The sequence below is a fragment of the Apus apus genome, chromosome 4 (assembly GCF_020740795.1).
Source record: "Apus apus isolate bApuApu2 chromosome 4, bApuApu2.pri.cur, whole genome shotgun sequence".
In the NCBI taxonomy this organism is placed as follows: domain Eukaryota; kingdom Metazoa; phylum Chordata; class Aves; order Apodiformes; family Apodidae; genus Apus; species Apus apus.
In genome coordinates, this window is record NC_067285.1 from 10,932,135 (window position 1) to 10,954,683 (window position 22,549).

At 44.0% G+C, this 22,549-nt stretch overlaps 1 protein-coding gene across 5 annotated transcripts in view; it reads left to right on the forward strand.

The window, feature by feature from the left end:
• Positions 1-17,994, forward strand: part of XPNPEP1 (X-prolyl aminopeptidase 1) — a 42,345-nt gene extending 24,351 nt beyond the window's left edge. For all 5 annotated transcript variants that reach the window (XM_051619918.1, XM_051619916.1, XM_051619919.1 and 2 more), the window contains 13 exons: positions 1,872-1,953; positions 2,896-3,106; positions 6,480-6,569; positions 7,898-7,948; positions 9,122-9,180; positions 9,835-9,912; positions 10,425-10,496; positions 12,277-12,337; positions 13,168-13,237; positions 14,367-14,540; positions 15,424-15,500; positions 16,203-16,301; positions 17,453-17,994. In XM_051619918.1, coding sequence (XP_051475878.1) covers positions 1,872-1,953; positions 2,896-3,106; positions 6,480-6,569; positions 7,898-7,948; positions 9,122-9,180; positions 9,835-9,912; positions 10,425-10,496; positions 12,277-12,337; positions 13,168-13,237; positions 14,367-14,540; positions 15,424-15,500; positions 16,203-16,301; positions 17,453-17,581 — 1,253 coding nt within the window. In that variant the 3' untranslated portion in view covers positions 17,582-17,994. The remainder of the gene's footprint in view (positions 1-1,871; positions 1,954-2,895; positions 3,107-6,479; positions 6,570-7,897; positions 7,949-9,121; positions 9,181-9,834; positions 9,913-10,424; positions 10,497-12,276; positions 12,338-13,167; positions 13,238-14,366; positions 14,541-15,423; positions 15,501-16,202; positions 16,302-17,452) is intronic.
• The last annotated feature ends 4,555 nt before the right edge of the window (positions 17,995-22,549 follow it).

The following is a 22,549-nucleotide window of genomic DNA, read 5'->3' on the forward strand; positions in this document are numbered from 1 at the left end:
CCTGTGGGAAGATGGAGACTTTTCTGCTGTGGACGCTGGGCTAGAAACAAAGCACTGCAGCTTGTGGCTTTGTATGCATAAGGCAAAGGTGGGGTTTGCAGCCTTCTCAGTCATCTTCCTAATTGTCATGACTTTTTAAGTCAGTCTCTGCCTCTCCAGTGTTTGCCAAATGCTTTGATTAAAACAAGTAGATCAAAGTTCAGCTTGTGTTTCCAGGTCATTTCAACCTAGGGTCCCACTAGAGGGTCTGCTTCATGTTTGGGGCCCCAGGATCAGTAGGTCTCCACACCCTGGCTCCCAGCCCAGTGCGTAGGAAGGGAGAATGGCCAGAAACAGCAGTGGTTCCCCTGGGACTGTTGTTACTAGGGCTCTGTATCCTTTGTGCAGAAATCACCAGTGCACAGACTGGTGCAGTGGAAACACAGCATTGGCAGGGTCTGAGTGCTGCTGGTGCCTGTGCCCCCTGTCTGATCTGGAAAGGCAGAAATGAAGGGGATGTGTTCCTAGCTCCAGCACTGCCAACACAATGTCTCTGGCGCTGGGAGAAGCCAGCTTGCTGAGATCTGTGGGTTCTTCTGGATCTGGGACACTAAGCAAAGAGCTTGTTTTGTAAAAGAAGTACTTCTGAGAGTGGTGAATATGACTCCTCCCTGGGGAGGCCTGCATGAGCTGAGATTGTGTGCCTCACCTTTTCAGGCGCATCTCCAATTAAATTAATGATAAATTGGTGCCCTGAGGTGGTTTCAGATTAAATGTCTGCAGCAAAGCCAAGCTTGGTTATGAATCAAGGATTTTAAGATGGACTGGATGAGGTCATAAGGGATGCTTATTGCCAGGTGCCTGGTTGATTTCCTATCCTAAACATGGAAAGGGGAGAAATTGTCCTTAATTTTATCTAATTCAATTCACTGTTTAAACTCCAGGCAAGTTTCTGGGGACAGAAAGAGAGAGCCACAGAGGAGGCTGTAGCCTCCTTACTGCAGTGGGAGTTGATTGATCAAGGAAGTCTGTACCCCTGCAGTAAAGAGTTTTTTGTAGCTCCTTCCTGCTTTCAAGTGACCTACTCCTTCCCTGGGGAGAATCAAACTCTATTTTTACTTTTGTGGCAGAATTTGCACAGTTCGATGAATACAGTGCTGGGCTGTGATTTAGGACATGTTGGTTCTTTTCCCAGCTGTCCTGCTGGCTGGCCTTACTGCCTTCCGTAACTAATTTTGCCTAATTGGATACCCTGGGGTTTCTATTTGACCCTAAAATCAGGAGTTTGGAGATGCTGAACATCTACTTCCTCTCCTAACTTTTGCCTAGAGTTGTGTGGGATAAAATATTTGTGAAAAAAGCTACGACTATGCAGTCTGAAACTGAGATGTTGGAGGCACCCGAACAAGAGGCCTTTTTGGGAGTATTTTAGTCTTGCTTGTTGTGTCTCCCTCTTTCCTCAAATATCCAAAGAAGGTTTGGAATGAAATGATAACCTGCAACTTTGAAGTCTTCTGGCTGTTGAGAAGTGAGCCTTTATTGCATTGTGCAGACCAGAAAGGGCAAACACTACTTTTTTTTTTTTTTTTCATGTGTGTCCTTGTCTTTTTTGCCTATACCTGATTTCTTCCAAGACAGCCCTCCTTTATAAATTAAACCTCAATTTTCTTGTCCCATGAGTGTGTTTAAATTGCAGTTCTGGTGCCATCTTCTGGCAAAAACTTAGGATTGCTGGAAAACTGGGATGTGGGATAGCTGGGTGGGAGCTGGACTCATGGCTTGCACACATGTCAACTCATTGCTTGACCATGTTTGCTGAGATTATTTTTGGCTTTCTCTAGTGTTGCAAAAGATGAACCAGGACTGTTATTCTTCGTGTTCTTTTTTTCCAGGGCTTTTCAACCTCCGAGGCTCTGATGTTGAGTACAATCCTGTGTTTTTTGCATACGCTGTCATAGGAATTAACACAATCAGGTGCTTGTATTCCCCTCTTCTGTCCCCAAAGATGTATTTTTCTCTGGGAGAGCTCTTCTAGCAAAGTATTTGTCTTTTCAAAATGTCTGCACTTGGGCAGTTTAATGTCCTTTCTGAGCACGTTTGTCTTTAATGTTAATGACTGTCCTCCCATGATCAGAGCTAGAGAGGCAGCCAAAAGCTCTGCTGTGCTCCTTAGCACCTCAGCTGCCTTGTTGGGTGCCTTGGGCATGTTGACTGACCCTTCTGTCTGTCACCCTGGGATAAGATGGAAGGCCCTCGGAGCCCTGGGTTAAATGGAAGAGCCAAAGCTGGCCTGGACACTGGAAAACTCTGATGCCACTGATGAGTCACTCCAAAAACTGCTGGCACTGTGTAGAAAAGTTCCAGGGCTGGCTTATGAGGGAAAGTTTCTTTCCTGTGACTGCCCCCATATAACAAGCCTTAGCAAGCAGAAGTCATTTAAAGGCATCTCCAAGCTGCTAGCTAAATGTGTCTGAGATAAAACCTGGCTGGGTGAGTATAGGTTGTATGTGAAGGTTGAGCTGAACCTTCTAATTTGGTGAAAGCAAGAACAATGTGGTACTTAGAACAGCAGTAGCTTTTCCATTTCTAGATGTTGCCCTTAAAAATTAGAGAATGGCCATAATTTGCCTCTGCTACTCTCTCCTTCCTGGAGTGTGGTGATGAGATGCAGCCATTTTGAATGTGTCATACAAACAAAAATGCTGTCAGCTCCTTTCCTCTCAGCAGAGTGGTACAAAACAAGATTTAAGCTGTGTGAAGGCCAATGGTTAAAACAATATAGGAGGAAGTATAGCACATAATTAACAAGCTCATTTCTCCCTGAAATATAAGGAGGATGGTTTCTCCTTCCTTCCTTTACTCCAATCACTGCCAGATGTGATCTCACTTATCTGCTCTGTCCCGTGTGATTCTCAGGCTCTTCATCGATGGTGACCGGATGATGGACCCAGCTGTGAGGGAGCACTTACAGCTTGACTCCACTCTGGAGCCTGAGTTTAAAATCCAGGTGATGCCTTATGGATCTATCTTGTCAGAGCTGCAGGCTGTTGGTGTGGGCCTCTCACCCAAGGAGAAAGTGTGGCTCAGTGACAAAGCCAGCTATGCTCTGACTGAGGCCATTCCCAAGGTTAGTGGCCCTTGCAAGGGAAAATACTTTTCTCCTCTCTGCTCAGTGTGGTCAGGAATGGTGTTAATGGGAGCTACTGGCCTCAGCTTCCCCTCTGCAAAGCATGATACAGGTTGGAGCTTTTGTGGAAAGGATCCAGCTATGCTGAAATATCAAGGGGTTGTTAATCCTGGGGTTGCCCTCTGGAGCTGCCCTTACAACTCACTAAGCTGATTTATCCAAAGAATTGTAAGCTTAAGATAAGACAAGTACAGTGAGAGAGGAGTGGGAGAGATGGAGCAGGGTGAACTTGGGTCATTCTGCCCATGGGTGGAGCATCAGCCTTCTGTGGACCAGCAGTACGAGCTGGGAACTTGCAGAAACTGAAGTAGGAAACTTGAGCTGGACTTTCGGAGAGGGCATTAAGCTTCATCTAAGTGTCTGAAGCTAGTTTCCCTTATTTCAGGGGCTTGAGGATATCAATATGTGGTGTCTTGTACTGAAGACAGGAGGGACAGGGGGACACAGTTGTTGCAGCAGGGAGCCTTGTGAGAACACAGATAACCTGCTGGTTGTCCATGCAGTGAGTGCATCTGCTGAGAGACAGTTGTAGCATCAGAATAATTTCTGTACAGCTGCATTTGCAACATCTTACCCTTGTACTTTAACTTGGCTGTCTGGGAGTCCTGCAGTCCACCTAATACTCCAGTAGTCACAGAAGGAGATACTTGGGCAAGGATACAGCAACACCTACAGAAAAATTAGCTGGTTTCCATGCATCTTGTATACATCTCTTGTTTGCTAGAGATCACATTATCTAGAATAACATCCAGTTTGCAGAGGTATCTGGTACCTAACAGATACTGTAAATATGGCTAGGAGTCAGGAACCAGTGAGTATTTTTCAGATACTGCCTTGGAAGACCAGACCCACTGAATAGAATCTGTGCATGTGCTGGGTTACCAAACAGTCCAGGCTGCCCACCTGGAATCATATGGCTCAGATGAAGGGGTTGCTGAAGGAAGAACTAAATTGTAAACTGTTTGTCTGGAAGTCTGCATTCACCCACCACCAGGTTTGTGTCTCTTCCAGGCAGGCAGAAATCTCCTGCCTGTGTCATTGGTTGTTCTGCAGGCGTTTGTCTATTGTCAGGCTGCCACAGTTTGATGCCAGCACAAGTCTCTGCTTAAACTCTCCAGCTCTCCAAAATAGCAGGAGCCATGCATTACATATCCCCAGGAATAACATTCACTGATACACCTTAATAGCTTCATTGCACTTGGTGCATCAGGACACAGGGTAAAACCAAATTGCACTTGGTGCATCAGGACACAGGGTAAAACCAAACAAGTCTGAAAAGTTTTGTTGCTTTCAGTGTATCCCTTTAGTATAGGATGTGGCTCTCTGTGCCTTTGCACTGACTTGAGGGAAATATGCTGTTTGCCTTGTGTGTTTTTTCTTTTTAATTAAAAAAGCAAACAAACAACAACAAGACATACATGAGCAAGATAGATGTTTTTTTTTGCCCCTGCTTGGGGTTGAATCTTCTGACACCATCAATCCATTTCTAGGTGCAAATGGCCTCTTCATACAGAACACTGACATTTTGCCCACTGTCTTTCTTTCAGGGTAGCAGAAAGCATAGAGTCTGTGGAGCATTCAGGATAAGTTGTTGTTGCTCTTTTGACTTTAGAATAGAATACCCCTTGCTGTAGTTGGAGTCAATGGACTAACCCCAGTTTGGGTAAGTTGCTGTAAATGACTTATGCAGAGCATCCATATGGAGAAATACAGCAGGTCTGACCTAGATTGAGGAATGTAATTAGTTGTAGTGACATTATTTACCATGGTAGGAGTGGAAGTTATGGCTGATACTGGGTCATTACAGTGCTACATACCCTTTGTATGCAGTGTGAGGGTCCCTGCCTCAAGGAGCTCTATGCAACAAAAAGCAGGAGAGGGAGGACTGAAATGCCTTAATTAAAAACCACTTGTAGAGCCAGTGAAAGAGCCAAAGGTTCCCATTTCCACATGCTGGGTGTTTTTCTCCAGCTCTACACCACTTTACACCAGCTGAGTGACTGGCCTGGAGTGCTTTGAAAAACCTCAGTGTTGGAAGCCTATCTAGTCTGTCTCCATCAAAGCCAAATATTGACACTGGCAAAAATCCAGTCCATTATTAAACACAGATCTGCAAACCCTGTATAGATTTCCCTACAGCTGCATGTAAATATACTTTTCACTGAAGATTAAAAAAAACTACCAGTATCTGTAAAAGGCAAACCAATCTAATAATGTGACCATTGTGAAATTCTGTCTTGACTGGTAAAAGGACTTTCCTGACTTTCTTGTGGCTTCTTCAGTTTCTGTAAAATGAAGTGAATTTGTCTTGCTATTTTTAAGAATTTGGAAATTAAGCCTGTAGGATTTATGTGAAATTGTTCTTTGCTGAGGGCCCATGAGTTTGAGTCATGTTTGTTTATATTCTGGTGCATTGTGAATAGGACAACAGCATGTTGCTGAGGCAGTGCTTGTGTAGGTGCTCATCCCATGTCTCAATATATAATGGGTAAAGCAGAAAACTGGGACAAAATATTTCATTTTTATTCCTTCTTCTGATGCTAAGGGTGCTGAAGTTTGAGCAAGTCATCTCAGCCTGTGACTTTCTAAAGATGTGCTCAGAACCAGGCAAGGATTCCTGCTTATCTAAGGACAGACTCTTATCTGGGGGAGTGCACAGTGGTAAGGGGTCACTAGTCCTTAATGCAGGCCCACCCCATCCAGGCACAGGAAAGTTTTGTCGCAGAAGTGGACAGCATATATAGCTCAGCTTTGCAAGGCCTTGATGTGTTTGTCAGAGCTGCTGATCGTTAGAAGTGGTGATACTCAGTGCTGGAGGAACCAGAGCATTGGAGGGCCCTCCAGGCTCAACTCCAGTGCTTGGTACCGGGGCTGAGTATCCTTTGCTCTCTGTTACTTTGAGGGTGGTAACAAGCCCAAGTGACTGTTTAGGTCTTCTGTTTGTACAGCCTGAGTTCTGCCTGAGTCCCTGGGATTGGTGTTTCTCATTGGCTGATTCTGGGCCTTCAGTGTACCTCAGCAACAGGAAGACCATGGCTCAGACATTGTTATATATGGTATTTAGGATATCCAAATCTTCACCCTTCTTCATGACAAGCTGTTGATCCTCTAGTTCCTTGCATTTCTCTGTGGCTGTTCTTCCTTCAGCTGGAGACTGTTTCTCCTCTTTATTCCCCAGTGACTACTGGCAGCCAGTGCCTCATAGTCCTGACGGGAAGCTGCCACAGTATGAATGGTGGCTGGGCAGAGATATTAAACCTGTAGGATTATGTAGTCTGACTAATCCACAATAATCTCTCTCCTTCTGCTGCAGGCTTACCGGTACCTCACCCCATATACCCCCATCTGCATTGCAAAAGCTGTGAAGAACGCATCGGAAACGGAAGGCATGAGAAGAGCACATGTAGGTGAAGCCTTGAGAGCCTCCTTGCTCTTGGGAACAGCAGTGCTTTATGTTAAGGGAAAAGCATTACATTTTCCTTTCAATTTTAGTGTTTTGGATTAAAAAGCAAGTAAGAATTTGGGTGGCTGGATAAAAATGGTTCTCTGTCACAAACATCTACTGCTGTTCAAGCAGTTTTTTTGCTTGTTTAGCATTCCCTTGGAGTGAAGAACAACATTTGTAATAGTGTGAGGAACCAACCTTGCCCTGTTGGAAGACCATGCAGACTTCAGAAGTGTTGTTTAGAATATGTGCCCTCAAAGGGATGTTTTCTCCCTTATGCTACTTCTGTTGTCTTACTCAGTGGAGCCTTCAAATTGTTATCACTTGAATAAACACAGCCTAAAGAACACAAATTCTTCAGCACATGGTGCAAAACACAGGCCAAGATGTTCAAAAGCAGCCAGCATCCTCCAAGCACTCTGGTTTTGTGTCATAGTCTTGACACTCTGGAAATCAGGCTATTTCCCAGGAAGCTTTATATTTTCGAGCAAAGAAGCTGCCTGTAGAACAAGTTCATGGTGGGGCTGAAGTTTTCTCTTGTTCTCTTTTTTGTGTAAATTTTCAAGTAGCACTTTTCACAATAGGAGAAATGTGCCAGTTAAAGCAGGGCTGGCAATTCTGGGCTTGTCCCATAATTTCTGCAAGTTTCTTGGTGACTGGTATTTTCTACTTCAAAACTTTTCTTACCCTGTTAGTTAAGGGGAAATAAAAGGACTTGTGCTGAGCAGAAACATTTTGTCACCTGCCACCTGAAGACAAAACTAATGTTTTCTGATGTACGTTTGTCTTCTCCTTGCCCTTGCATGCTGCAAACACATAGAAAAAGGGAAGAAAAATGGGGATCATCCAGCAAGAGAGAAGCCAGAAGCTGTGTGACAAACTGTGTGGTGCCTCTGTGTCCAAAGGGCATGTTCCCTTGTCACATTGCTGGATGTGTCATGTGGTTACATTCCACGGTCTAAAATGCAAGATCTTGTGTGTTGAAGCAAAAGAGGCTTGAAACTCATGTGTAGGGTAAATCTTGTGTTTGCTGAGTCCTGGTAGTTCTTCACAGTAAGATACTTCCCAGAAGTAAACATTTATTAACATTTATTTAATTGTCCAGATACATTTCTGGTACTTGTATTAATTACAGGATGTAGAACCTGGAAAGACCTCTTAAATCATCTTAGTGTGTGTTTCTGAAATGTACAGGTTGAATTCTTTAGCACAAAAAACTATATACTGAGCTGTGATAAATCTTTTTTTATCCTCAATTCCCTTTTCTTGTGCCTATTTTAACATAGATTAAAGATGCTGTTGCCCTGTGTGAGCTCTTTAACTGGCTGGAGAAAGAGGTAGTGTATTATTAATTTTTTTTTTTAACTTGGAGATTTTATTGCTGTGTAAAAATTTTTTATTAGCATAAACTTTTTTATAGACTTTATAGTGCCTTAGCTAAAACTGGGGAAACAGTTGGGGTTTTATCTGGTTTGTGGTTTGTTTTTTTTTTTTGTTGTTTTTTTTTTTTTTTTTTGAGGAGTTTCAATCATGCTTCTATCCAAGGTTGAATGAGTTTTTTTTAAAGAACATACTCCCTTTCATTTTACACAAACCAAAGCCAGATTAGGTGAGAAATTACCTGACCAGGCTTAGTATAGTGTTAGTGTTAGTACTGACTTGTGCTGGTTTGTAGTATAAATAATGAAATTATATCCAGTTTGGTGAAATGTTTTGGAGTTATTCTCATGCTAATCAGTGTTGTCTGGCAGTATGGACATGGCATTTATGAATGGAGAGGTGCAGTCATGCCTGTGAGCAGTGAAAATGGGATAAAGACATTGCTCTGGGTTAGAAGTACACAATGAAGATGCAGAGTGCCATGTGTTACACAGCAGCTTACTAAGCTATGCTCCTTCTGTGCTACAGCATGTCTGAGTCCATTGACTTTACCTCTGGAGATGGCCTGATGACTTCCAAAAGGTGCCTTTTTACATGCCTGAGTACCTCAAGGAGTCCGCCACAGGGGATGAGAGTTCTTGCTCCCCTTTCCTGTTGTCCAGTTTTGGGGAGGTTGTCACAGGTTTAAATTTATCAGATGCCTAAAGTAAAATTTAATATCCTTTGTTCTTGCAACTGCTTCTATTTCTGATTTGAAATAAAAATTCTGCTAATACCATGGGCTGTTGGAGAGAACTGTTTAAGCCTAGTGTAACCTGTCTGTCAAGAGATGTTGCCTTGTGAGATCTTACCTTTGTACATGTCTCAGTGAAGTTAATACCACACCAAGTGCTCCCTACTCAGGGCTGAGCAATCCTGCTGTGACTGTCTCTGCTTCCTGCTTCTCAAATGCCTCGCACAGTATTCCTAGGTTTGTGTTTGCCATTACTGAGAAATGAGGGCAGAAAACCTGGTTACAGGCCACTTCAAGACTGGGTTTCATAATGCACAGACGGGGCCCAGTACATAAGCATTATACCATTTTATTTGCTTGTTGGTTTACTAATTCAACCTACATCTTTGTCCACTAGGTTCCAAAGGGAACAGTGACAGAAATAATTGCTGCAGACAAAGCAGAGGAGTTTCGCAGGTAAAAATTAAATCCCCTGTGGGGATGTTTTCTGGGTGGCATTTTTATCCTTAATTTTTATTTAATTATTTAGAAATTAAACTCACAGATACATTGTGAAGGATTGCTTTGAACACTTGAAAGAGTTGGGGAGGAAGGGGGTATCTTGGGAGATACAAGTCCCAGCCCACTAGATCTTACCTGCTTTTCTTTTGAGATATCAATGAGGAGTGCCACAGGTTAGGACACTTAAAATATGAGACAGTTGCTTTCTTATGACAGAGAAGCTGATGTAAGGGTTAGATTTCTTCTTCTGGTGGAGAATGAGCACCATTGGTATTGAGAGATCCTCCCATGTGTACATCAACAGGAGCTCTAAAAATGCCTTTGAGTAAATAAGTAAATAGTTCAAGACATCTCTTCCCTGGGTGTTCTGCATGGTGAATTTTCTGCTTGTAAGGGAAGAGTAGAGATGGAAAGCAGATTTGTGCATGGTTGAGGGGATAGGCCTTTGATCTGTACCATTCTCCTACCCAAGTGTTCTTGCCCACATGGCTTTCAAGGCTTAAGGGGAAGGCTGAGGGTGATGTCAAATTGAGGATGGAGCACTCCAAGTGCCCCCAGGTGCCTGGTGTGCTTCTCTCGTGCTGTAGTGATCACAACCTTTTCTTTCAGCCAACAGAAAGACTTTGTTGAATTGAGTTTTGCTACCATATCAAGCACAGGTCCAAATGGAGCCATCATTCATTACAAGTAAGAGAAACAGCTTCTCCTTTCACCCTTCAGCAAACATGGTTGGAATGAGCTGTCTAGCTTATTTGTGTAGTCACAACAGAGTACTCCAGGGAGATGTAGTCACTGTTGATTGCCATCTTGCTTTATTCCATGAGAGCTTCCACACTTAAATAAAGATCTCTCTCATGATGCCTGCATGTATTATGATGCTTATTTGCTCAGGGGCCATGGAAAAGAGCAATTTTGGGGGTAGAAGTTGGCAACAGATAAGTATGATTTGCAAACTGTTCTGAAATATGCCCAGGAACAGATGTTGAAGGTTGTCTGGAAGAAACAAAGCTATTCTCTACTATTTACTGTAGAAAAATACACTCCTTGGTATGATCCTTGGCTCAGCAGGTGTGGAATTTCCATCACTGCCACAAGAAATCAGAGCTGACACATTCAAGCTTGCATTCAGTATGGTTTCTGGGTGGTAGACATGGGATAGATACCTTAAAACTGTAGAAAAACTGTGTTTAACTGAACAGGCCAGTTCCTGAGACCAACAGAACGCTGTCTGTGAACGAGATCTACCTCCTGGACTCCGGAGCACAGTACAAGTGAGTGGGATAAATGGTGCTGAACTAATACATTTTCTGCTCCCAGTGGCCACCTGCAGGGTCAGCTCATAGCTGCTGTGAGAAGCACGACCACATGTAGTTTTGAGCACAGTGCCATTTCACAGAGAGTCTGCTTATTGTATCCCCTCTGGAGGGAGCATGTGGGATTTTGAATGTAGCCAAGTGCATCAGTCAATGGGTAACTGATCTGTGACAGGAGGCCCTGGTCTGGGCTCAGGACAGCAAGCTAGGATGGCTGACAAGCCTTGTCTTCTGGAGTAGGGAATGAGATCGAAAGTGCCAGAGTCCCATTACCAGTGTGATGGTAGCTGTGCTCTACCTGGTGCTGCATGTTTCTGTCTGTTGCAACTCTTCTCACCTGGCCCATTGGTGTTAGAGCTGCAGGGAACAGGCTTGACTGCCCTGGTGTAACCTTGTGCTGCCTGCACAGCTGAGTGAAGCACCTACGCTGCTGGGATGTGGGCAGATTTGACTGATGTTGAGGTCAGAACAAGGTGGGGCAAAGAAGCAGGACAGCACTGCCCTGTGGTGTTTTCTGCCTTTCCAGAGTGAGACTCAGAGGCAAGGTTTCTCATCCCAGTGGCCATTTGGGTCTCAGGTGTGTTTTTGGGAAGACATCATGTCTGCTGACTCACTCAGTGCTGTTTTGACAGTGCCATTGAGTGGCCTCAATCTCTGCAGCTGTTTACTGTGGAACTCTGACTCCATGGAAAACGAAAGAAGTGATGTTTTAACCAGTGTAAACAGATGACAAGTGGCTTGTTCAGAAAGAGGCAGGACAGACCTGGCTGGTCCTTTGAGATGAGCTTTGTCTTCAGAGCTATGCCTTTTTCTTGTGTCAGTCAGGAAGAGCCTTGAAAAAGTAGCATACAGACATCCTTTGAAAAGATTTTTACAAGGAGATCTATTTTCCCTCCCCTCTCATGGCCTAATTAATGACTTCCTTAGTGCCCCTCTGAAAAGCAGGCCTCTGAATACAATGTAAGCTGGACATCAGTGGCACTTACCACAGCATTGTGACAGGGATGCTCTGCTTGTCCCTGCTGAGAAGTTAAACCATTTGTTCTTTGTGACCGTGTCCTGTGTGTGCCCGGAAAAGCGTAGGCACAGGAGTGAGTTTTTCAAAGGGAACTCATTATTTCAAGAGCCTCTGCTTTTGACAGCAGGCTCAAAATGATATTTGTAGAAGGAAATTGGAGCCAGTTTCTGATGTTTCAAGACTGACCCCTATCCAAATGCTGCATAACTTCTAGAAATCTTAGCACAAGACATTCTAAGGGTGAAAGGGATTCTGTACCCCCTTACATTTCCCTTTCCTGAGCTGGTGGCTGTTATTTGTGCATAAGTATGTATTGTTAAGCTGCTAATAATTAAGTTTCCATACAGATTGTCTGAATTGGGCTTTCTGTGTTCTCTTCTCAATGGACAGGTACCAGTTGCTAAAACTCAAATTAACATCATTTTTATGAGCAGTTTAGATTCTAATTTGCAAAGGGCTTTGGGATTCTTAGGGATGAAAGATAACATTTTGAATTGTAAATCATTATTGCTACATCTGGGACATGTGTATTCAGGAATGTTTGAGATTAGGAGCTGTTACATCATCAGTCTTGTGTATCATGGAGCAGGTGACTTTACCCAGTTAGGAGTTTGGTTGATTTGCTGCAGTCTGACTGTACTTTCTGCGCATTCTTACTTTGATCTTTCTTTCCCCCCCCCCCATGCATTTGCTTCCTGCATCTTTGTTTGCCTCTGGAAGAGATGGTACAACAGATGTCACCAGGACAATGCATTTTGGGACACCGTCAGCCTATGAAAAGGTAAGTTGGCATCTCAGTGTGGTTTGTGATCTGACCCTCATTATCAGAGATACTTAAACAAATGAGTAATGTGCCCTATTGCTGTAGAGTCGAAGTGCTTTATCAGGTATAGCTTATTTAATATTGTGACAGCATCTTGATGAAGACTGAAAAGGAGGCTGTCAGACTTCCAAATATAAACTAAATGATTCAGAGAATGACACCTTCCTATCTTAAAATGCCCTCCTCTCATCTGCAAAGTGACATGTCTTCTCTAAGAAATAAGAAAAATAGCAGGCTGAGGGTAAGTAAGCATTACTGGCTTGTCCAACATGGCAGTTAGAGGGGTTTAATTTAGTGCAAAGCTCAGTGCCTAGTGCAAGGCTGCAATTGTGGTTTGTGTCTAGTGTACCATATAAAAAATCAGTCTCAAACCTCTCCAAGAAGCTCTCTGTTGGAAATTCAGCAATATAATTTTGTGTGTTTTAAATCGCTCCTTTAATTAAAACTAATTTAATCATTATACTTCACTCATTGATGGAAATATGCTGTAGGCTATGCTCAGGAAGTCAAACTACAGCCACAAAGAAAATCAGTCATGTAGGGCAGGTGAATCTTGCTGCTAAACCTGCAGTCTGCACTTGTGATGCATTCTCCATAATTAGCGGAGAAGGATCATCAGAGCAATTTAAACTTGTTCTGCTTATGGTTTGCTTTGGCATTGCCACCCATAGGAGAGCATAAGCAAGTATTTCCAGATCCTCAGCAATTTGCTACCAGATGCAGTCTTTCTTTCCATTCCTGGGAAAGACAAAGTCCCTGTTTACTTATGGCACACATTTCTTTGACAGGAATGCTTCACCTATGTCCTGAAGGGACATATAGCTGTGAGTGCAGCCATCTTCCCAAATGGAACCAAAGGTAGGTTGGTGAGCTGCAGTGTTTTGACCACAGCAGTGACCTCTAAAGACTGATAAGTGGTCTAAGGGCAACATTATGGTTGACAGATCCAGATGTGTTAGGCAAATGTTGGCTGTTTCCATCACAACATTTTGGATTTTGGATTTCTGATGCCTTCTCTCTCAGCATCAACCAGTGCTGAAAAATCTGAGGGGGGAGGTCTGAAGGGTGTTCAGAGTGCTCTGGTTCTAGGGTGACAGTGACTTTCCTCAGATGGCACGCTTAACACATCTGTGGCCTTTCTGTGCTTGGAGGTTGTCTTTATGCTTTATCCATAGCCCAAGCAAAGCAAGAGGTCATTTTCCATCTTCAAAAGGACTGACTAATTCTCTTCCAGTTAATGTGGAATCTTTTTTTTCTTTTTTCCAGTGAGCAGCATGGGGAAAATGACACACAAAGGAGCTGTTTTGATTTTGTGCAGGAGAAGCTGTGACATATATTCACCCCTGGTGAATTTGTTGCAGAGCTGTTTTTTCTGTGGTCAGACACCTAATCCAAAGATGCATCTTTTTAGAGTTTTCTGCAGTTTGCATTCTCGGGTAGGTGAGGAATAAGCAGCTGTGTAGTGGTAGGAGAAATCCCGACTGAAATTGGATTGTGTCTGAGCTTGGACATACGGGCTTGGTGTTCACATGCAGGCAACAGTAATTCTTTGCATTCTAGCTGAAGCAGTTGGAAATAACTGGCCATCCAGGCAAGAAGTCTGGCTGATTAGTTCATCGAATACAACTGGCAGATCTTCTACTTTGAGTTCAAGTAGTGCAGCTACCTTTAAGAAAGGTACTGAATTCTCTGTAGGAAATTTGACTACTAGATTATTTCCTGAAGACTCCAGTGGAGCAAGCAGCAGCGCAATGTTTATGTTATAGACCATCATCTGAAGAGCTAACAGGAGAGGAGGGGAGAGACAGGCAGGGGCTCTGCACTTGAGAAGGCTTGAAGTTTTGAGGGAGTGATGGTGGTTTTGTTTGTTTGGGGTTTTTTTGCATGTTTTCCATGTTTGAGCCTTCAGTGTGATTATCAGCGTCTCTGAGGGACCATGGCTTGATCAAATTCTCTCTCCATATTGTCTCTTCCCCTTGGCCTGCAGGTCATCTTCTAGATTCCTTTGCCCGCTCTGCCTTGTGGGATTGTGGTTTGGATTACCTGCATGGGACAGGACATGGAGTTGGCTCTTTCCTAAATGTACATGAGGGTCCTTGTGGCATTAGCTACAAAACCTTTGCAGATGAGCCCTTGGAGGCTGGCATGATCGTGTCTGACGGTATTAAGCATTGGTGATTCTCTCTGGTTGCTGGGGGAGGGAGAGATCAAGCTCTTTTAAGATGTAGTGGGAATAAATCTGACAATGGTATAAATGAAAGGTGGGATCAAAGCTCTTAGTCCTGCCTCCTCAATTTGTTATTTTAATTGTCATTAAAGCTTTCTAGGTAAAGACCCTCAGATTTTAACTCTTTCACCTTTCTTAAAGCATAGTTGCAGTCGGGTGCTGTGGGCCTGCTTCCTGCTCTCCACAGGGCAAACCTCAGCAGAGCTGTGCTGCTGACCCAGCCCAGCCTTGGCTTGCTGCCTCCTGTTCTGCAGTGGAAGAGCTGGCTACAGTACAGGGTGGACACCAGGCTTTCAGGAGCTAATCCTGTCTTTGCTGTGGGCTATTTGAGGCAGCTGTTAAATCTTTATATTCCTTATTCTTCCTGTAGTAAATTAACAGCCTGCTGGGGTTTGCTGAGAGACTTGTGTTCCTTCAGGGCTGCAAAGTCCTCTCAGAGAGTCAGGGGAACAGTGTAAAATGAGTGTTTTGGAGGAAGGTGTTACCCACCTGCCTTTCATAAAGACATTAATATTTTCAGATTTTTTAGTATTTGAAACACATGTACTCTGTGCTTTCACTTGGTTTGGAAGAAGACTCTGAGCTCAAGGGCTGCCTTGTTTCTCTTCTCTTAGAAAACTTTTGCTGTCACCTTGCTCGGAGCTTCTGTGCAGATTAAGTAGAGTCAGAAATTTGTTTGCCTCTATGGATGCCTGATGCCAAGATAGCTTAGTGACTTCAGTGGACTAAAAGCCATGGAAGGGAAGTTTGGCCATAGGGTATAAGTATTTGCACAGTACAGCTATGTGCTTTAGTTAATTACTGTCTGTTTCTGCAGAGCCTGGTTATTACGAAGATGGGTCCTTTGGGATCCGAATAGAAAACGTGGTCCTTGTGATCCCTGCTGAAACCAAGGTGAATGACCTACTCAGGATGCACCTTTCTCCATGACTCACTGGTTATAAAACTTTAACTACTGCAACTTGAGGTGGGACTGTACTGCAGACAGTTGAATCCTATTCAAGGCTTCTTGTGTCCAAAACCCTGCTTTGGTGAAGACTGATTCTAAGTATCCCTTGCTAATGGGGGCACACAAGACAGTTCTGCTTCTGCAGAGTTTCCATAGATTGAAATGTGTATGTGAGAGTTTTAAAATGTTTTCTGTCAGGATGTCAAAGACCAGAAGCATCTTTATTCAGCCCCTTGGGAATTGCTACTGTAAAACTGGTTAATGTTCTCAAGTTGGGATTTTCTTCTCTGATAGAGAATCCTCAATGGCAATAGAAACAAAAGTACAGACAGATTTTAACATTATAATTGCCAGCCTGTCTGGGCTTTGCTTTCAGAAATGCTGAAGTGAAAATTACTGTATAGTCATTTAGCTGAGTCCTGTATAGTTGTGACCTGGGACATGGCCTTTAAAGAGTGACTGCTGAAATAAATGAGGTTTATATTGAGATTCTTTGCTTGGGCTGTAAGAAATATGTTACTGTGAATTGCTGCCCTCTCATCTGAATGTTACATGAGTTGTTCTGTAGCGAAGACATGAACCAAGGAGTGTGGTCTGGCTAGAGCTGTTTCTAAAACTTTGCAACCCCATTTGTCTCTCTGCTGCAGTACAATTTCAAAAACAGAGGGAGCCTGACTTTTGAACCCTTAACCCTGGTTCCAATCCAGATGAAAATGATTGATGTTAATTTGCTGACAGAAAAAGAGGTAAGTGAAACAGTAGGTTTGCATTGCCTTCTTTGCACTAGAACCAGCTTGTCCTGTTCTGCTTACTAGAAGCACTGGCCTCTGTTCTTAGATCTGGCAGTTCTTAACAATCTGACTTAATTTTAAATTTGATCCAGCTTTCAGTGAGAGGGTAGACTAAAATGAGCTTTCCAGAGGTCCTTCCAATCTAAGTTATTCTAAGATGAAGGTAGTGAGTATGTGGTATTTCATAGAATCATTAAGGTTGGAAGGGACCTTAAAGATCATCAAGTTCTAACCCCCCTGCCATGAGCAGGGAACCCTACCACTAGACCAGGTTGCACAAAAACCTCATCCAACCTGGCCTTAAAAACCTCCAGCGATGGGGCACTCCAGGGCTTGCCACTATTTTCTCTTTTCTTACTCCTGCCTTAATTTGCTCCTGTCAGACTATCATGCTGCCTCCCCAGAGACTTATACTAGTGACTGTTGCTTCATATTGGCTGTATCTACTCGTGACCAATCCTATTCAAGCCACAACACGTTCTGCAGTACAGATGGACTCCAGGCATCAGTGATACCTGCTCAGCAGCATTTATTTTCTGAATAGCTTCATACACTAACTTCCTGTTTAGATCTCCCAGTACCTTCATTGTGGTGTATTTCATCCTGTTTTTCTATCATACTCTTCATTTTGTCTCAACCCATCCTCCTTTTCTGAATTATCCCATTTGCATTTCCTCTTTCTGAATGGGACTGTGAAGAGTACCAAGATCTGCTGTAAGGTTACCTGTTCAGATAATAGAGCAGCTTATCAGGACTGCATTGTTCTGTTACAAATTTGCAAAGTTATTTACTAGACTGTGCCAAGGTAGCTATTCTGACTTTTGGGAAGTGGTGATTTGCAGAAACTTTAAATACTGGTCAGCTGAACTGAACCTTGGCTTCTCTGAAAGTCTGGAATGAATTGCTTCAGTTCTAGCCTCATGAAATTTGCAAGTCACTTCCATGTACAAGAGGTCTGTCTCCTTGGGAGAGGATCCTATCCCAGACTAACAGCTCAGACCCAAAAAGCACAAAGGCCTACAAAGGGCCTTTGGTTGAACATAACTTGTAATGGCACCAACTCTTCTGTGTTTATGCTGAATGTCATATCCCCTCCCTTTCTCTAGTGTAACTGGGTGAACGACTACCATCAGAAGTGCAGGGAAGTAATTGGAGCAGAACTGGAGAGGCAAGGCAGGCATGAAGCTCTTCGGTGGCTCATCCGGGAGACACAGCCTCTCACCAGAGTTCAGTAGCACCACAGTTGTCTGCGGTGTGTGGCACAGCAGAACCACTGTCACCGTGACCCGTGTCATCTTGGCCCTTGACACCACTGGGAGAATGTTCTTCTGTAAACCTTTGGAAATCACGAGGGGATTTCATGTAGTGCTTCTCTCCCCCCAACATGTGGGGGTAAGGAGGGTTACTGTGTCAACAGTTGTTTTTTTTTTGGGGGGGGAGGGGTCAAGAATAGAAAGCAAATAAAAGAATAAGCATGTTGCCTTTGAAACAAGGGTCTTATTGAAATAATGGTTCTAAGACACAATACTGGAATATTTTATACTGTCTGGTTTTTCACTGTGAAAACTCAGTATTTTTGCATATGTGGGTTCCAGTTGCTAAGTTGCTACCAACACAGCAGGACTGATAATAAAAGATTCCCACCCGCTGCTGGCTCAGTCTGCCTTCTCTTGCAGTCAGTGATGTGCTGGGTTTGACAGCTTGAAGAAGGCAAGAACAAGATAATTCCACCTTTATGTGAGCATTCAGCTCAGACAGTGAAGAAATATTTACAGGGCTGCCTGTGCTAGGCACTGGGCAGATGTTATGGAGAGGCCTGACAGGAGCCGTCAGTTCTGCCTGTGTGTTGTGGCAGATCGTGGAAGGGATGTGGTGACACTCTGCAGAGGTTTGTGTGTGCAGGGCACCCAGGCCACTACTTCTGTCTATTGTTACGACTTACTGAGGACTTGTATAACCCTTGGCTGTGCAGGATGTGTGGGCAGTATCATGGCATTACAGCTCTTCCTGGACACAAAGCAATTATTAAGTTAAAAAAAAATAATGCATACAATGGACAAAAGAAGGCCGCGGTTCAACTTGGTTTCCACAGCAGCCTGGCCTTGGCCAGAGGGAGTCGAGCTGCGGCGTGCCAGGCAGTGCACAAAGACATCTAGTGGTTAAGCGAGCTGCTGCAAGTTAAACACAGGTAGGAGAGCTTCCCAGCCTGGAGGAGGATTCTCTGTTCTGCCTGCCTCTGAAAATCACTTGTGCAGGTGCGACAAAGCATTGTCCATAATGCTACATGATGAGGTAAGAATATACTTCTTAAAAAAAGCAGTCGTTCTTAAAATTTATGCTGAAAGTATTTTGATCACACTCAAGTTCATTTTAGATTTTAAAAGAACAACCGAGTAACAGCAATTTAAATTCCTGAGCTTTTAAAGGAACATTCTGTGCTGCTATTTGTAGATATAATTTTTGTTACCTCTTCCTCCAAGAAATTCTGGGTGGGAAATATTCATCTGTTTAATGGCACAAAATTAGTATTTCCCTCAAGAAGTCTGCAAATCAGAAGCAGTATTGTAGCCAAACAGAAAAGGACGGGGAAGATAAAGTTTCCTGGCTTCCTCGCCGTTTTATTCAAGGTGATAAAACAAAAGTACAATCCATGCTTTAAAGGGTCATTTTCAACCCCCAGCCTCTGCAGGTAGGTATATGCATTTCATAGAGTCATGGAGTCATAGAATGGTTTGGGTTGGAAGGGACCTTAAAGATCCAACCCACCCTGCATTGGCAGGGACACTTCCCATTGTATCTGATTGCTCAGAGCCCCATATAACCTGCCCTTGAATACTCAAGGGCTGGGGTTTCCACAGCTTCCCTAGGCCACCTGTTCTACTGTCTTATCACTCTCATAGTGAAGCATTTCCTCCTAACATCTAACCTAAATATCCCCTCTTCAAGTTTTAATCCATTGCCCATTGTCCTCTCGTTACAAGCCCTTGTAAGAAGCCCCTCCCCAGCTTTCCTGGAGCCCCTTCAGATACTGGAAGGCTGCTATAGGGTCTCCCTGGAGCCTTCTCCAGGCTGAACAGCCCCAGCTCTCTCAGCCTGTCCTCATAGGAGAGGTGCTCCAGGCCTCTGATCATCACCATCTTTAAGAAGAAGAGAAGGATTTCTACCAAACAGTGAAACACACCAGCCAGGGACACTTCTGTCCTCCTGACCAGAAGCTGCTATGGTTAGCTCAGGCACCTCAGTGGGACATTGAAAGTAATTTGCTAGGTTTGAATGGCTGTATTAGACCTTTTCCCCACCTTGATTTCCTCTTTATGGTCAGATACCAACTAGGGGCCATGTCCTTCCACATCCCAGAAATTCATGGCTCTTTCTCATCCCAAAGACTTGCCACCCAGTGCCCAGACACAGAGGCGAGGCAATCCAGACTTGTCTTCTCCTCTAGGCACCAGCCCAGAGAGCCTCAGCAGACACCTCCTGACCTTCACTCCCTGGCTCATTCCCCCATGCCATCTCAACCCTGTGGGGTTTTGTGTTGCTGTTGCATCTTAGTCACAGCTCAGAGATCTTTACCGTGTCTCAGCAGAGGGAGACAGGATGCTTTCTGGCGGGGGTTGGGGCTGGCTGACACGCGTTCCTGACTCCAAGGCATTTGTCTCTCTTCCTATTCACTCCTTGGAAATACAACTACATGTTATACCCTTTCCTGTCTGAGCTTTGGGCCTCCAATTGAAATAAAACTTGGCTTCTTTTTTTCTTCTTCCAGGTTTTGATTTATTCTGTCAGTGCCTGCTTTCCCTGGATCATCTCTCCCTTCCTCTCTCCTGGTGGAAGGAAAAAATTAAGGAAGAGAGGAGCAGGGAAAAGAATGAATGGAAAACAAACTTCTGTCAGGTTTAGGTTTTATTTTTGTATGAGTGCCATCCACAGAAATGACCATTTCTCATGTGAAAAGTGTAATTGTATTTGATTTTTTTAAAAAATATTTTCTTTCCTTAGAGGCTTTGTTTTTTTTGTTGTGGGAAGAAAGGGGCATTTTTGATAACATGCTTAATGGTCTATTTTCAAGCCATTTAGTTTTGCAGTGTTTTTAACCTAGTGTTTCTCTGTTTTAGATGATGCTGCAAAGCACATTTCTACTCCTTAAACAGACTGTTACAGAGGTGTTTGCTGGGGTAAGCAAATTCAGTCCTATCACTTCATCCAACCCAGGAGCCTGGCAGCTAGTTGTACCTTACCTCCACCACCTGATACTTTTTTCTTCCCACAGGAGAGGACTTGAGCTACCCTGATGCTTGACTTGAGTCCCTGTGGCTACCCTGATGTATGTCACTGGAGCACTTTTCTCACTGGCCCTTGTTCAGCTGTCAATGTTTGAGCTAGAAATGTCCAGCTATGCTATTACTGTGTTTGCAGGCTCTGAAGTTCTTTGTTTCCCTTGGAATAAAAATGTTGTACCAGGAGACAGACCCTATTTTCAGTGAGGAAAATCCACGTCGTCCTTACCACTCAACCAGGAAGCAGGAAGTGTGCACTGGCACTGTACCTGCTGGTGTACAAGGCTTTTGGGGCAAACAGACCATTCCTCCTTGAGCGGAGGGGTTCTTATTCATTCATCACCAGCAACAAATGCTCCTTCCCTCCATGAGCCAGGTGACTGCTTGGCTTCTCCACAGCCACTCCTCCTTCCTCTGTGGGTATCTGTGGATATTACCTCAAGTGTGCTGGGCAGCATAAAATCCAGTTGTTTATTTAACTGAAATGGCTCATAACTCACCTGTAATAGAAACCTCACTGTTGTTCACAAGATTCTTAAACCCATCACTTTCCATGACTGGAGCAAGTTTTGATATACCCCAGCCCAGCCTTAGAAGGAAAAAGAAAACTTCTGAGAACATAATTGCTGAGGATCTTCTCAGCAAACCCATCAAAACCACCTGATGTTCAGGCTGTACAAAGTGAAGTAGTTGCCCAGTAATGATGAGCAGCTGGGGTGGGTTGTGGGGCATGGATGCTTATTCCTGTGCTTCCGTCAGCAAACCATAACTATGAGAGCCAGGTGGTTGGACCAGCTGAATAATACAGCTCGCCTGGGGATCAGGAGATGACATCTTCTTTCCCTTACTTCTCTTCCCTGTCACATGGTGCTCTGAAGGGTCCCCTCTGGGCTGACGACAGCGTGGAGGACACCTGCATTTTGGAAGATGCTCATGACAGGCTGAATAAGGCTTCCCAATCATTCAGGCTACTGTCCAAAAGACACCTGCTTGTTGGCATCTGGTGCCTAGAGGGGACCTGTCTTTGACCAACACTGTCTGCTTTTTGCACTCAGTGGGGGTGAGTTGGCTGCTGGAGCTAAGAATTTATTGCCCTTAATTTTTGCTGACTTGTAGCAATTCACACCTTGTTCCCAGAGTCCTCTGTCTTCTTTTTGGGAAAGAAACTGCAAGCCTGGGCATCTGGCAGAGGTGTCTGGAGATCAGGAGCTAAATAAGTTGCCTGGTGTTACTGCCCTCAGCTTGTTTTACATGATTAGGACAAAACTCCCCATGGCTTTGGATGTAATAAGAAAAAAAAATGAAACAAGAACGTCTGGAGAGTAGAAATATGAACTGGGTTAGTGCTTAATTAAGTTGCCTATTAACACTTGTGTAGCGGTCTGGAAGAATTTTAATGTACCAATTAAAGCAAGGAGCTATCTCCTTGGCTTTCCACCACCTCTGGGGATGCTGTCAAGAATAGGGAGCTTGCAGATCAAGTGCTGTTTATTTTGCTCCTTCCAGCCTGTTAAAAATGATTCTAAATTTGGGATGTGACAGATGCCCATGGACACATTTGCTTCTGCAAGGCAGTGGAGTGACGTCTATCTGTTGAATTATCATGGGAATGTGATGCCACCTGACCCTGAAGAACCTCTTCTGTTTCTTTTGGTTTCTCTACATTGCTCCACAAGAAGGAGGGGGTTTTGGTGGCTGCAGGGTGGCTCCATGCTGATGCTGGGGTGCATTGGTTTGGCATGTATAGCCCAGCCAGGCTGTGTAGATACCCAGCATGCGTTTGGGAGGGATGTGCCGAGTTGTCCTGCCCGTTTGCTTGCTGTGCTGTCTCTGTGTCACACTACCCTTCAGCAGCTTGCCTTGCTCCATCATAAGCTGGCAGAGATGGGGAGCAGGTGAGAAAGCGTGGCTGCTCTGATGACTAGG